Source organism: Gopherus flavomarginatus, chromosome 14 (genome assembly GCF_025201925.1).
Source record: "Gopherus flavomarginatus isolate rGopFla2 chromosome 14, rGopFla2.mat.asm, whole genome shotgun sequence".
In the NCBI taxonomy this organism is placed as follows: domain Eukaryota; kingdom Metazoa; phylum Chordata; order Testudines; family Testudinidae; genus Gopherus; species Gopherus flavomarginatus.
This window is the reverse complement of record NC_066630.1, coordinates 41,212,175-41,227,892: the sequence shown is the minus strand read 5'-3', so window position 1 is coordinate 41,227,892 and position 15,718 is coordinate 41,212,175. Positions and strand designations below refer to the sequence as shown.

Here is a 15,718-nt window from a genome sequence, read left to right as displayed (position 1 = left end):
GTGTAACCCGGCCTGCGCAGTCTGACTGTGTATTCCTCTGGGGGCTAGTCCATGTGTATTAGTCTGCTACAGCCTTTGAGCTGTGGAAGCCGGGTTCTTCAGCATAGGCTGCAGAGGCTCTTCAACTCAGTTATTCTCTGTGATCTAGCTACTAGGTGGAGACAGAGAGCCACATCTGGTATTACACCTGTCCCTTTCCTGATCCAACTCTGGTGTATCACCCATTTCACCACCACTCTGTGGCTAGGCACCTGATTTAATTTGCCTCTTCTTCCTCAGGTCACATTTGAATTCATCCCACAGCACCTGGGTACCACAGAATCGTTTTGGACCTTTACAATCCCTGAACAGAAAATCTCAGTCCCATTCCTGTTGGTGGGCAACACCACCGACCCCTCAGTATCGCTGGACAGATCGCACCTGAACTATTTCTCTCTGTTAGTCGGTAAGGACAGACACTGTGTCCCGCACAATGGGAGCCTGTGATTGCTGCTACCTTCCACTTTTCTCTCCATTCAGAAATGTAATGTTCTATAGTTACTGTTGATCCTAATTCTCTTATTTAGCATTAAAAAAGAGAGGCTGAAAAGAGCACTTCAAAGGAGAAAGACAATTTCTGTCCATCTCTCTATGGATTTATATTGCTGCCCAACACCTTAGTATCTGAGCACCTTCCATGTAAAACAATAGCAATGTTCAGCAGCAGTCAAAGAAGCTAATGTCAGGAACCCTTAGAAACGGGAAATTATGACAGAAAATGTCTTAATGCCACTATATAAATCCATGATACTCCCACAACTTGAATTCTGCGTGCAGTGCTGGTTGCCCGATTTCAAAAAAGCTATATTAGAACTGGAAAAGGTCCAGAAAAAGGCAATAAAATGATTAGGGATAGGGAACAGCTTCCATATGAGGAGAAATTTAAAAGACTGGGACTGTTCAGCTCAGAAAATAGACGACTAAGAGGGAGGGGTCTGATAGAGGTCTATAAAATCATGACTGGTGTGGAGAAAGTGAAGAAGGGAATGTTATTCACCCCTTCACAGAACACAAGCACCCAGGGTCACCCACTGAAAAGATTTCCAGTTTGTTCCATAGAGTTTCTGTTGTCAGCTGAATCCCAGTCCATCCATTCATTCACCAGTACAGTATGTGAGTGTGTGTCAAGGGGTCAGTCCCATGTAAAGGTTTCATTGGTCCATGCCTGGTGGGGGGACATTCGTGAGCGATTTTCGTTGGTAACTCATGTCATGCCACATGCACTATCTGGCATTAGTGCATTTTAGAGAAAAGCTGCTTTTGCAAAAGGTTTAGAGTTTTGGAAATTTTCGTCAGGCTATTTTACCCATCCCATCTCCTTGCTCATTCAATGTAACCAAGCTCTGCTGTCAAACTGTGATGGTATGTCTACCCTGCAGCTGTAGGGAGCCTCACAGTCCAGGGAGACAGATACGTGTGAGCTCCACTTGAGCTAGAGTGCTAAAAATAGCAGTGTGGACGCTGCGGCTCTGATGGAGATTGGGACTGGCCACCCACGCTCAGACCAGGGGGTGAGCGAGCTGGAGGGCCTGAGCTGCTTCCCAAGCAGCAACATCCACAGTGCTATCTTTAGCATGCTAGCTTGTGCTCTCCCAGGTCCAGCATAGGCATACCCTTAGTCCTTGGCTATGCACAATGGGGTCTGGTTCATGACTGGGGCTCCTAGGTGCTACCACAATACAAAATACCAATAATAATACTGATGAGGGTACCGAATTCTGGGTTAGCTCAGATGCTGTATTTCTCGTGTGCAGCTCAATGATAGACAGCCATATTGTTCACTAGCATCCCTAGTGATTCCCTCTGCCTGTACAGAAGTTTAATTTATTTTACATTCTGTATTAACTATGCTCCGGTAGGGGGAGCTTTTTGGCCTTGTTCTTTCCACCTGCAGCACACCTGGCCTAGTAGAAAAGACTTGGACAAGCCATGCACTTTGCTGTGAGATAGACGAGTGGTGGCTGATTCTATGCCAACCTGCCAGGAGAACTAAAGGTTTGCTGTCTCCTTCCTGTGTTTCTCCCAAAGGACATGAGGCCCACAAGACGGTTCACATGATTAACAATGAGAATGAGGCCTTCAGCTTTGCTTTCAGAGACCGCTCGCGCTATTCAGAGGGACACGTTAACTACCTAACAGTGCAGCCCATGGAGGGCTGCATTCCACCTCTTTCCAGGTAAAGGGGGACAGAGATGTCTAGGGCTCGCAGGGCTAGATTGTGGCTCCCAAGCACAGTGCTGTGTTAGATTCCTTCCACGTTGTACAGTGGTTTCACCTCAGGCATCAGCTCTTAGCCAGCCAGCAGGCAGCTCTTGGTGGGACACACTGGTTCGTCTTCTTACACTGTCAGGCTCCCCGTTTGCATTCAGGGTCAGATCTGCTGCCTTTAGAGACTGCTGCTGCTTTTCACTCCTGTTAGCCCTAAAGCCAGCACAGCCCTAGGGGATCCTCACTGGAGCTAGAGGTGTAATTCCAGCTCCATTAGACGTACCCACCTAGCTCTGATCAAGCTATCACATTAAAAGTAGCAGTGTAGCTGTCTTGCCTGGGTGGCTGGATGGGACAGCCATCCAAGTCCCTGAAAGCCTACGTACGTATGTGGCAACTAGCCCGTCATGCTGCCCACTCGGCGGAGACACTGCTACTTGTAGCAGGCTAGCTCAGTCAGGGCTAGCACAGGTATGTCTACTCAAGCCGGAAGTTACATCTCCAGTTCCAGGGCTGCAACATGCAGCTGGGGATACCCAGAGCTGTGAGCCACTGTTACCCCTCTGCCTCTGCAAGAATGAGCTTTGCTGGAGAGCAGACTGTCAGCTCCCTGCCACACCAGCCTGTGCCCATCACCAGCAAACTCCTCAAGGCCCTCCAAGCCCAGACAGGTATCAGAGGGGTAGTCACGTTAGTCTGTATCCACAAAAAGAATGAGGAGCCCGGTGGCACCTTAAAGACTAACAGATTTATTTGGGCATGAGCTTTCGTGGGTAAAAACCCCACTTCTTCAGATGCAGCCAGACCGGACCAGACCTCGCCCAGCAGGTAACAGTCAGTGAACACCAGCCCTTGAGCCCATCAGAGATGGTTCTCTGCGATGCACAGCCCCTACCACTGTACATGCACAGAAGCTACTAAGTTTGCGGCTCTATTAAAGAGTCATCACATTACAGCTTATTTATAGGGGTAAATGCACCTTTCCCTTCAAACCCAGCACAGAGTTGATTTATATGAAAAATAAAACAAGTATATTAACCAAAGGCTATAGGTGAAGTGATACCAAGTAGAAGGAATAAAGGTAGAAAGAGTTACAGACAGCCAGAAGTACAAATGCCCTTTCTAATGGCTAACTCCTAACTGAACAAGCTACAGCCTTTCTACAAGGTACTTTCCTCATCCAGCAATGGCTGACTTGCTTTCAGCTATGTTCCCTGCAGAGTCCAAGGTGCTGGTTCTCCTTGTCTCCTCAGGTGAAGGATGATCCAGAGTCTTTCTGTGTGTTCTTATGTCCCAATCTGCCTTTATTGCAAGGATCAAACTTAGCCCCTGAGGTTCAGTCTCCCATCTACTCTGGGGGGTTGACTCCATCTTGATTAATGTGTCCCCTGGTGTGTTCCACAGTGACACTTCCTGCTGCAGTTTTACAGCGTAAGGCCACGTCTACACGAGCATTTATGTCAGCAAAACTTTTATTGCCCAGGAGTGTGAAGAAACACACCCCTAAGTTTTGCTGGTATAAGTGCTCGTGTGTACAGCGCTGTCAGCAGGAGATGCTCTACCACTGCTCATTACGCTGCTTTTATTATGTCGACAGGAGAGCTCTCTCTCGTTGGCATAATGCAGTTACATGGGCAATCTTACAGCGGCACAGCTGTATTAGTACAGTGTAGACGTGACCGTAATGTTCTCTTCCTGCACTGTAACCTCCGATGTAAATGAATAGTCCATTGAATGTGGCCACACCTGCTTTGAGATGTTGGCCTCTTTCCTTTGCCTTGAGAAAACCTGTTTGGCAAATCTCCCTGATGTGCCTGCTTAAGACACCGTTTAGTTACAGACTTGAAAGCTTAATTTCAGGGAGTAGTCACAATTTCACACACTGCATTGTCACATGCATTTTACAATGGTATTACTGACCACCAGGCGTACTTTGTACAAATATCATTGCAGTAGTGTGTGGGGTATGAACACAGGGGTGCCTAGGGTCACAAGTATAGACATACCCTATGAAAGAGCAAGCTGGATTCTCTTCCTTGTCTCCCTTCCCGCTACAAGGCCATTCAGTCATTTACACCTGTGCATGCCCATTGAAAGCAGCAGGGCTGCCCAGGTAGCACTGAGGACATCATTTGAATTCAGTGGGACTGTACAGGTGTTACCAAGGCCATAATTTGGCCTGCAAAAGCTTTATTTCCGGTGATGATGCATGAGAAGGACCGATCCCAGCTTGAGGCAAGGCTGAGTTTGCCACTTTGCCGTCAGAAAACACATCTTCTGGCTTGTAAACCAAGCATTTGATCTGGAAATTACTGAGGGATGAACAAAATGGAGCCACTGATCCTGGTGCCATTTCTGCCGAGTCACTTTCCAGAGCAGCCCCACGCTTCAAGAGTTGCATGTTTCTCTGAAGTCACTGCAGGGCGCTCACTCAATCAGCTGCCTGATTTTTAATCTCCCTTTTAGATGTGTTGTCTTCTCACTTTGTGAGCTTGTGACACATTGAAAAAGGAAAGAATGCTCAGTCTCAGTGCTCCCCTTTGTTTCCATCACTTCCCTGGCTCTCCACTGCCACGGCAGTACCATGGGGAAATATTCTACCTGTGAACTCACATTGGTTTAAATAAAGTTGCTCTTATTTTTAAGAACAGTTTGTTGAACTGCACTTTCCTCAGAGCCTTCTGCTGACCTGTAAGGAAGGCATGTGGGTGTCCTGACCTTTGATCTCATTTGATCCTGGCCCTTAGACATTGACTGCCTCCTGGGAGAGTCTGAACTCCCATCAAAGTCAATGGGAGTTGAGTCCTCATCAATCCCCAGGAGCTATCTATTGTGACATAGCAGGGTACAATCCAGACCAATGAATAGCTGTGTCACCCCTGCCCTCTAACCTGGGGTGCCCTTTACGATGCCTTGCTGCGGTTTGCCCCCAGCAGGCCAGTCACTCCCAGCTGTGTCTGGGTCTGTGCTGCAGCCAGCCAGCCCCGCCTTGGCCCTTACCAGCCTTACAAATTACCACAGGGTGACCCCAGCACACTCCCAGTCCTAGATTTTCTCCAGAAATGTTTGTCCTGTACTCTCAGCACCCTACTCCCCCCTAGACAGTGCAATTATACTGAGTCTGTTATTCCCTTAAGGGAATAATATCCACACAACTTGTTACCCCTAATGGAGTTTCCCAGGCACTTCAATTTAACACACTGGATTAGATAAAATAATAAATCAAGTTTATTAATTAGAAAGCAAGAGATTCTAAGTGAGTCCAAGCAATGAGGCATAAAAGTCAGAAATGGTTACAAAAAATAAAGCTAAAACACTTGTTAATGCCTAACCTAACCACCTATATTGCATTCGAGCAGAGTCCCTCACTACATGCTCCAGCGCATGAGTGACCAAACTCTCAGCCAAGACTCCTCCCCCAGAATCCAACACATGCTTCCTTTGTCTCTTTGGATGCCGTGAATGCAATAGAAAGGGAGAGAGCGACGGTGCCTTGCGGTGTTTGTCTCCTGTTTATAGTGTCAGTCCCTCTTTTGAAAACATTTCCAGTTGAGACCAGGAGCCAGAGAGTCTGTTCCCTGCTGCTTTTTTCACCTGTTTGAACTTCCTTTGTTGTCCCTTCCTGCTTGATGACTCTGTTTACTGCTCAAGTGCAAATTCAGACAAGCCCACATTCCTGTTTAGGATCGACCTGTTTGCCAACATCTGCGTGGGCAGGGCTGTGGGGTTTGGAAGGTGTGTTAATAACCATGCACAGGTGAATCTTATAATGTCACATACAATGTTTCTGCACATTATTTACCAGGACAATCCTGACCAGCAGATTATGAGTTTGCCAGTGATAGCTCACAAGGCATACCTTGTACAAAGATTACTACAATAGTGTAGAGGCTGTGAATATAGGGGAATATTCTCCCATGTCTGTCTTAGGTATCTCTCTGGCCCCATTACCGTCATACATGAGCACCTCAAAACCCTTCACGTGTTTATCCTTCACATACCCTAGTGCGGCAAGGCAGGGCTCTTATCTCTGTTTTACAGATGGGGAGCTGAAGCAGAGAGAGACTAAATGACTTGCCCCAGGTCACCTCTGGGACAGAGCATGGAATTAAACTCAGTTTTCCTGAGTCTAACGCTAGTGCCCAACCTCGGGGCCTTCCTTCCTCGCTTGCTCACAACCTCTAGTGCCATAGAGTTCCAAGAGCTAGCAAATAAAGCCAGAGTGTTCATCTCCCCAGGCTTCCTGTTACCATCCTCTTCACCCCAACGTTGGAGGGGGAGGTGAACTTTAACCTCATCTGTGATGTCAAGAGAAAGATCCAGCCGCTCTCCTTAAACGTCAAAGCCATTGGCCACAGCATGAATGTGTGCGTCAGGTGCGAAGAAAACGACGGCTTGTTCACTGAGCTGAGCCTGCAGGAGAGCAGCATCATCAGTTTTGAGGAGGTAAGAGGCTGAAGACGGGGGGGTGGGGGCAGGAGAAGGTGAAAAGCGCCCAGACAGCTGCAGCCCTCATCAGGCTATGGTGCTTTGTGAGATCGTCTCAGGAGAATGCAGCTGTGGGGCAGTAGAAACAGGCCCGCCAGGCAGAGCACCCACCCCTCTCGTCACAGAGCAGATGTAGCCACATGCAGCTGGGGGTGGTGGAAGTGTCCTTGCCATGCCTTGATGAGACAGCTGTCAGTGAGTTTGCTCTTGGTGTGCAGACCTTCCCAGCTAACCCCACACCCAATGGTCACTTCCAGCCAACTTGCTTTGTCTTGCCTTAGACTCATCGATTTAAAGCCAGATGGGACCATTAGTGTCATCTAGTCAGACCTCAATCTACCATTTTGACTGTAAGCTCCTAGAGGCAAAGACCCACTGTCCATGTGTTCTCTGCACGCTTTGTGGCACTATATCTTGCTCCCACGCTTGTGAAATACTGCATGGCCCCTGCTTTGCTGTGAAACTGACAACTCCAGTGCTCCCTACCAAGCATCCTTGCATGAAAAGTGATCCTGCTGCAGTGAGAAAGGAGTCAATAAAAGGGATGGACCGATCTGCAGTGTTGGGGGGGGGAGGGAAGGTTAGGGCCACTGTGGTGACTACTGCTGCATTCGGGTCCAAGGGGGATGCTTCAGAAGTGTCTAAGGGATTTAGGAGCACATGTCCCAGTGTATTGGGCACTTCTGAAAATCTTCCACAGTCTTCAGTGAAATAGCAACAAACTCAGGGCCTGATCCTGGCAACCCTTTCTCTCATGAGTAGCTGTTGCCCCAAGGAATCCTTTCAGATCAGGCCCTAAGCAAGGCATTTCACAAGCCCTTCTGTGCCTAGCACCTCAGCTGTACGTGACCCAGCACAGTTGCAGAAGAGCCCAGGATAATGCAAATGATGCTAGATCCTTGCTGGATCCCATGCTACCAACAGGGCAAGAAGGTGTCTTCCCAGAAAGAGAAGTGATGAAGATAGAGGAATATTGCAGGTCATGATGGAGGTGCACAGAGTTGTGTGCGTGAGACATGCCCTGCATATGTTTTCATTGGTGCTGTCGGTACAATGATTTTGTAAGGATCAGATTTCACTTTAAACCAAGTACGTGTGCTATAAGACAGCAACAAGTTGTTAGAGACTCTGGGGCCTGGTTCACACTACGCTGTTAAACCTATTTTAACAGCGTTAAATCGATTTAACGCTGCATCCGTCCACACTACACTGCCCTTTATATCGATTTAAAGGGCTCTTTAAATCGATTTCCGTACTCCTACAAAACGAAACGAGTAACGCTAAAATCGATATTACTATATCGATTTAGGGTTAGTGTGGAGGCAAATCAACATTATTGGCCTCATTCTTTTACAGTAGCTACCCACAGTACACCGCTCCAGAAATCGACGCTAGCCTTGGACCATGGACGCACACTACCGAATTAATGTGCCTAGTGTGGACGCGCACAATCGACTTTATAATATCTGTTTTATAAAATCGGTTTAAGCTAATTCGAATTTATCCTGTAGTGTAGACGTACTCTGGGACTAGCTGCCCGATGGATCTTCGGCATAGTAGGCCAGTACATTACCAGGCCCCATGCACTGCACAGCTGCGGAGCTCCCTGGACAAGCTTGTCCTGAGCAGCTGTGGTCCATCCAAGCTGTCGCTCTGTAGAGAACTGTATTCACAGATACGTCCAAGCATCCTGGCCCTGCATGCCTAGATCCAATCCCTGCTGATGTGTGTGCTATGTGGTGGTGCATTGCATAGGCACTAAGAGCCCAAGCCCTCTCTCTGGCTCAGGGCTGCCTATGGCAGGAGGTGTCTTGGTTTTCTGTCCATTCATGTTATGTTTGCCAGCCCTTCAGGTATTAACCCCGTGTGTGCTCTTCTCCTGCATACAGGTGGAAATAAACGAATCTGCTCACCGCAACTTCTGTGTCCTGAACACTGGCAAGTTCAATTTCCGCTTCTCATGGGAGTTTTCCGGACCCAGAGCACTGCAGCACTACCTCTCCATCACCCCCGAGACCGGCACTGTGGAGGCAGGAGAGCGAGTACAGGCCCAGCTGACCTTCCACCCACTGAAGACATGCATCTTAAAGGACATGGAGCTTAAGCTAAAGGTCAGGGCAGGGGTGTTACGCTCTCCTCCCTGCAGGGCACAAAAGCCAAGCCAACCCTTTTGGCAGGGGAGAGCTTGCTAGAGCAAAGCCTGAATTAGATCTGACATTGAAAAATGGGGTGCCCCACCTGGATCCACACTGGGCATCGGAGCTGAATGCCACGACAAGCTGCAGGCCTGGGACTGTCCAAGGTAGCGGATGGCACCCACCAAAAGCAGAGTTTCTGATTCCACCATAGTCCTAGGGGCACTGACACGGTGTCTACTGGGACCTTCCTGTTAGACACCTGCTGGGGAGAAAGACTCTGCTCTGAGACTGAGCAGCGTGGCCATGGCTTGTTGTGCTGCAAACTGACAGCTACCAAAATCTGTATAAAGACAGTGATGAAAGTCCCCTTAAATGTTAACTCATTAAGCCAAGGGATCTCTCTTTTCACACTCCATGTTCAGTTCCCACTGCAGAAGCTTTTCTGGGCTGTCACCGCTGCAGGTTCCCATGGGTGCTGGTCTCCCACCGCAGGGCAGCAGCATCTGTGTGAGTGCACCCCCTGTATCACTGGGTCACTCTTCCTGGCAGATTCTTCAGCAAGGCACCTTGTGGCCTCTTCTCTCCCCAGATCAGCAACGGGCCCACGTTTAGCTGCATCCTCCTGGCTTCTGTGGTGATGCCCACGATCCACTTCTCCTTTACCAAGCTTGACTTCGGAACCTGCTTCATCTACTATGCCGGGATGCCCCCTGCCAGACACATCCTTACCATCACAAACAAGGAGGCCAAGGATATTAGGTAGGGCAGCAGTGGGACACTAGCTACCCATGTTAGTACCTTCCCTGGCCCAAGTCAGAGAGTGCAGAGTTCGAGCATGGATCTCCCACATCCCAGAGGAGCGCCCTAATCACCGGGCAATTGGCTATTCTGGGGTGAGAGTCTCTATCTCTGGATTTGGCCAGAAATTCCATCCTGGCCTTGATAAACCTTCCCAATGGAAGTTTCATGGAAACCAACTCTTTCCCATCACAGATCAGAATTTTCCCACAGAAAACCATTTTATCAAAGAAATCCTGACCATTCTTACGTATATGCCCCATGAACCAGGGCAGTGCTGTTATTCCCATTGTACAGATGGGGGAACTGTGGCACACAGCAGCTCAGTGACCTGGTCACACAGGAAGTCTATGCCAGAGGAGGGAAGCAAACCCATGTCTCCCCAGTCCCTATCTAGCACCCTCGCCACTGGGCCATTTTCCTAGGGTGAGAGGACAGGTACTTCTGTAGTCAGCTTCCAAATTGCCTAATAGGCACATAAATCACACAGAAAAGGACACATTTTCCTAGGTGAGAGACCCTCTTTTCTGTTTTCATGCGAGATAAGAGGGTGCCTTCAATCACTGACCTGTATAAATAAGTGCATTCAGCCGGGGGAGTCCTGCCAGGCGTTTTCCCCCAGGACGACCTGAAGATGCCCATATTTACTTCCCTTTGGGGTTATGTTCATCAGAACAGACCCACTTCAACCCTGCTGGCATTAAGCAAACCCAGCTTCCATTGCCATCAGGCTGGATTTGTCTCAGTTTGCATAGCTAGCAGAGCTGGGTGGACCACTAGCAACTCCTCTGGATAAAAATGAATGGATACGGTCAAAGCGGGAGGGGGGACAGCTCTCAGGTACCGAATGGTCACCAGGCAAACATTCAGAAAGGGTTTTTTTCTGGCCTTCCACAGCTTAGACTGCTTGTACACCAACACGGCCCACCTTGAGGTGAGCTTCCAGGCTGAAGTGCTGAGTCCTGGAGGGAAGATGGAGGTGCCAATCACTTTCTATCCCCGAGAGGCTGTTTCCTACCACGATATCATCCCCTTTGAAATCAATGGGCTCTCCCAACAGACTATTGAGGTCCTGGGGAAGGGCACGGAGATGAAGGTGAGATCAGACCATTGTTCTCTAGCTCCATATGTCACACAGTCAGAGTGAATCTCTTTCTCCTTTCCTCAGTCATCCACCCTTTGCCATTCTCCTTCCGCTTTCCCCCATACCCCTGTTACCGATGCTCGCGTCTTCCCCATCCTGTTGTTGTTCTCCTGCCCACAGATTGACATCTTGGAACCGCCCAGCAAAGTGGTGAGATTGGGCGTGCTGTCTGTTGGACAAACTATGAAGAAGACTGTCACAATAGTGAACAATAGCGTTGCCCTTCTCACTTTTAACCTAACTTTCATGTTCACTGTTCCAGAGCTGCTGGAATCTAAGGTAAGGAGTGCTCTTTATCTTGTCAATTATTTGTTATTTGTACTGCCAGCGTAGTGAGGAGCCCAGTCATGGCTAGGCGCTGTAGGTTGTCTGACCTAGTGGGTAGCTGTTATTAGAGTTTACAGGCAAGATGATATGGTCTGGCAGAGCTCAGCTCCTGAGAGACAGGCCACAGCAGTACAGGTACTGTACAGTACAGGAGTGAGTCTCCTGCTGTATGCGGCAGAGACGCTCCGCTTAGGAAGACCTGCAGAACTCGCAATTGTTTTATTGCAATATCACAAACACTACAATGTAGCAAGAGAGACAGAGAGAATATAACCCCTAGAACTTGCATTCTCACACCAGTCTTTGCTCACAGCCCTTGAGTAGGTAAGATGACCCACGAGAGGTCCTTGCCCTGGCAGGGTGCAGAAGTGCCTGGACAGAGTGCCACCTTGAATCACAGATGATACTAATGCCTAACTCGTATTCAGTAGGGTTCTCAGCCCCTTTTCCTTATCCATTTCCTCACCCTCCTGATGTTTGGGTACCCTTCTCCCATAGATTACTAGGTCTTTTACTTCAAGCTTATTAGCAAAAACATCTCTCAGTTACCATGGCATTCTCATGACTGGACATCTGCTGGATATTCCTAACTTAAAATATCTAAAGCTGGTATAAACGCACCTTGTCATTACCTGTCAGCAGTTCAGCAACACTTGCTTATAACAGCACTCTGTCTTGTGACAACCTGTGATATAGGGTCACTTACTGGTTAGTTGCTTACATAGACGATTCATGTCTCCCCATACCAGAGGGGGACAATCTAAAGGGGAGGGCACGTGACTGCCCCACATGTCTCTTCTGCCCAGAGACCTCCCCCAGGCCTAGCACAGGGCCACTGTGCTCTCCTCACCCCACATTACCTGCCTGGGGTGGGGGGCTCTGTCCTTCTTCTGCACTTGCCCCCAGCATGTTCGGCTGCTCTCCCAGACAGCTGGGCCGGGCAGGGAGCAGGAGGGAGCCGCTTCTCACACAGCTGAAGCTGGCCACTCTCGATCCCTGCTCTGTGCAGCGCAGCAGCTGCCTGAAAGTGCCTGGCTGGGAAGGCTGAGGAGGCGACGGCAGCCTGCTCCCTTCCTGGGCTCAGCTGCCAGTGATGGACCAAGCATGCCAGGGAAGGGGGCTCTGGCTTGCTCAGCCCGTCCCCAGCAGCTTGGCCTGGGTGGGGGGCAGCCCCCCATTGCCACCTCTCCAGCCAGGCTCTCTCAGGCAGCTGCTGCACTGCACAGAGCAGGGACCCAGCAGCTGGCATGAGAAATGTCCGGGCCTGCAGGAACAGGAGCCAAATGTGCCGGAGGCAGGTGCAGCGTGAGAAGGACAGCGCCCCTCTCCCTCCCCGCACCCAACAGACCAGTCTGGGGGGCACATTGCTCTGCACCCTCCACCCATGCATCACCTCTGGTTGCTTATGTTGAGTCTTTAGGCCTTGATTACTTTGCCTAAGCTATTATATTACGGGCTTGCGGCCTGTAGGCTTTTGCATGACTGCTTTGAGCCATACCTAGATCTTATTTCTCATGTACCCATATAGCTATAGCAGCATAGCTGGCTACATGTACAAACACTAAAAGGCTGGTCCCTGCCCACAAGAACTTGGATTCCTTTGTGCTGGTTAATTGAACATATAGACTCCAAGGTTCGGTTACAGGCTTCCTGGACATGCAAGACAATGAGTTTGAGATCTACAGTAGTAACTAGTCCATCTGCTGTGAGGGTAATGAGGCTCCCATCCTGAGAGTTCCCTCTGTGCTAGCTTAGCGTATAAATTCATACAGTAATGAACTCAAAGCCTTTGACCTAAGGACTTTGGATTTTCCATCACTCTGAGAGCGATGAATCACAGATGCTAACGGGTTAAAGCGGAATATGTTCGAACAGTCCATGAAGAGTGTGACCCAGCCTTAGCTTCTTCAGGGTTTCCACTTCCCTGTTCTGAATTACATGTTTCAGTGACATTTGCCAGCAGGAAAGGGATGGAAGGCCCTGGGGATTAATAGGGTCTGGCGCCTTGCACCTCTACAGTGCATGTTCAAATCCAGCTCCGGCTAGAACTGACCAGAAATCTCTGCTGAGCGGAGGCTATTTTGTGACGTGTGAAATGACTCAGTCCAGTTTCCCATGAACAAGTGTTAATAGCATAAGAAAACACTCCTGCAATTGGCTCAAATTGTTGCCTTTATTGCCAATCTTAGCAAATCAGCTAAGGTATGAATTGGCCCTGGAGACTGAACTACCCTGTTACCCCTAAAGTTGATTTCTCCAGGTCAAGAATGAGGCACATTAAAACATCCCAGCTACCAATCCCAATCTGGACAAATACCTCATAATCTGCCTCCTGGTACTAATTCCCTCCCCAGCCACTAACCATCTCCAACTTGCAGATTTACCTCCTTCCTCCCCTTTTCCAGACTAGAGCTCCAAACCATTTCCCAGCTGTCAGAATCCGTCCTGAAAACTCCAGGCACATCTCCCCACTAGAATTGCTGCCAGCCCCTGAGCACCCCCGTTCCAGGTGTGATTCTCCTGGAAAAGACACAGCATTTTAAGGATCAATAAAGAAATGACTATTCAATATGATACAGTCGCCACACCAGGCCCTCCTGAAAGCTGTGACCTGAACTCCAGGATGGGGAGAGCAGTGGGAGTTGAATATACAAAAAGAATGGACCAAAACATATTGCAGAGGACTGATAACAGCTTCTCTAAAGCATTAAGGGTTAGAGTGGTTCTGCTTAGAGTAGAGATGGGCTTGGGCAAAGGCTCCATATACAAACTCCCACCACTGAACCTGGAGGAGATGCAGATCTGGATTTGAATTTTGAGTTTCAGTCCCATCTGTGGGTTAGATTTGTTTATGAAGTTAGGTAACAACAACATGGGACATGAACAATGCAACACTGACAAATAGAAGAGGAAGTTTCCTCCAATGGTCCAGTTCTGCCATTGACTCATTGCTGAATCTTGGGTGACTTTGGGCAAGTCACTTAAAGTCTCTTTGTGACTCAGTATCTCCTTCTGTAAACTAAAGCTAACTCACCTCCCAGGGGTCTGTGAAGCATTTCGAGATCCTTGGATGGAAGATGCTATGGAAGAGCAAGTATTTTCCCTCCTTCCCACCCATCCACCAAACAGGTCCATTCTTGGCATAGATGTAACGGCAGCTGAGGAGAGGCACTGTAGGGACATACTATTCCAGGGAGCGATTGGGACTGGGCTAATGATGATGGGAGCAGCACAGGAATGACATAAGTAGCTCTGGGAAAGCTCTCCTGTTACTCTCAATAGCTCTTGAGGGCTCTGTGTTCCCAGCTGTCAAACATCACCTTTGGCCATCTGTCTGGGCAGGTTCTCAGCTTGTCTCCATCCAGCGACATAACTCTGAAGCCCAAAGGGGGCACCTGCAGCGTAGAGGTGACTTTCTCCCCAAAGTGCCGCATCCCGCAGTTCATGGAGGAGGTGATGCTCGAGTGCATGGGGCTGCTGCGTTCCTTCTTTGTGGTGCGGGGCTGCTGCCAGGGCATTGAAGTGAGCTTGGACCAGGATCATATCCCCTTTGGGGCAGTGGTGCAGCGGAGCCAGGCTTCCCGGCGCATCCTCATGCAGAACACGGGAGACGTAGGAGTCAGGTGATGTAGCATCCTTGTACAAGGCCTATTTCACTGAGGGTTTGTGGTGAGCCTGATCCCCAGGAGCTCTTTACTTGAGTCGTGCTGTCCCCAGAACCCAGAGATAGCAGAACAGTGTGTCGCCTGCCTTCAGGGTGGTGGAACATGGCCTCCCTACAGGCCCAGTTCTGTAGCCCCCAGTGTTGTTGAGATACACACGCCAGCCAAATCATCCCATTTAACTCAGTGCCCAGTGCACGCTGCCACGTGTCTAAGGGCTGCAGACGTGGACCAACGTGTCTGTGAAGGCCCATAGCCCCTTTCATGCTATTGCAGCTGTGCCCAAGGGCTGTATCTATAGCTGACTGACAGCACAGAAAGTCATAGAGATGCTTAGAGAACCGTGCTCCCATCTTTCCCAGCATGGCCTGGGATGCACAGTGAGCCCAGCTTTAAATCTCTCCTTTTCTTCTTTTTGCTTTTCTTGGAAAGATTTAAATGGGACATCAAGAGTTTTGAGCCAGATTTCTCCATCAGCCCGGTGGAGGGTTACCTCTCCCCAGGCATGGAAGTCCCCTTCGAAGTGACCTTTCATCCCTGTGAGCTGAACCCGGATATCCACTATGACAACCTGCAGTGCTGCATCCAGGGCAGTGAAGCGCTCAGGCTCACTCTGACTGGATGCTGCGTGGTGGTGCCTATGACAAAAGAGGTAACTTAGCAGAGAGGGACTCGCTGTGCCATTCCCCAGACCAACCTAGAAGCTGGCTTGGTTCCCAACCCAGCAGTGTACCTGTGGACGCACAGCATATTCCCCCAGTGTCCAAATAGGAACAGCAAGAGCACAGGTGGAAACTGCTGCAGGACAGAGCTTTAATTCTAGGACTAGGTCCAAATGAGGATCTTCAACTTCCGTAATGACATGGACTTCATGCCCAGCTTTGTAGCTCCAGTGTGGGCCTGACAGCACCCTG

At 49.3% G+C, this 15,718-nt stretch overlaps 1 protein-coding gene across 4 annotated transcripts in view; it reads left to right on the top strand.

The window, feature by feature from the left end:
- Positions 1 to 15,718, top strand: part of HYDIN (HYDIN axonemal central pair apparatus protein) — a 382,125-nt gene that overhangs the window by 349,263 nt on the left and 17,144 nt on the right. For 3 of the 4 annotated variants that reach the window (XM_050922315.1, XM_050922318.1, XM_050922317.1), the window contains exons 72-80: positions 280 to 445; positions 2,068 to 2,215; positions 6,486 to 6,693; positions 8,625 to 8,846; positions 9,463 to 9,632; positions 10,569 to 10,767; positions 10,936 to 11,094; positions 14,449 to 14,765; positions 15,237 to 15,456. In XM_050922315.1, coding sequence (XP_050778272.1) covers positions 280 to 445; positions 2,068 to 2,215; positions 6,486 to 6,693; positions 8,625 to 8,846; positions 9,463 to 9,632; positions 10,569 to 10,767; positions 10,936 to 11,094; positions 14,449 to 14,765; positions 15,237 to 15,456 — 1,809 coding nt within the window. The remainder of the gene's footprint in view (positions 1 to 279; positions 446 to 2,067; positions 2,216 to 6,485; positions 6,694 to 8,624; positions 8,847 to 9,462; positions 9,633 to 10,568; positions 10,768 to 10,935; positions 11,095 to 14,448; positions 14,766 to 15,236; positions 15,457 to 15,718) is intronic. The other variant, XM_050922316.1, reaches the window with a different exon arrangement.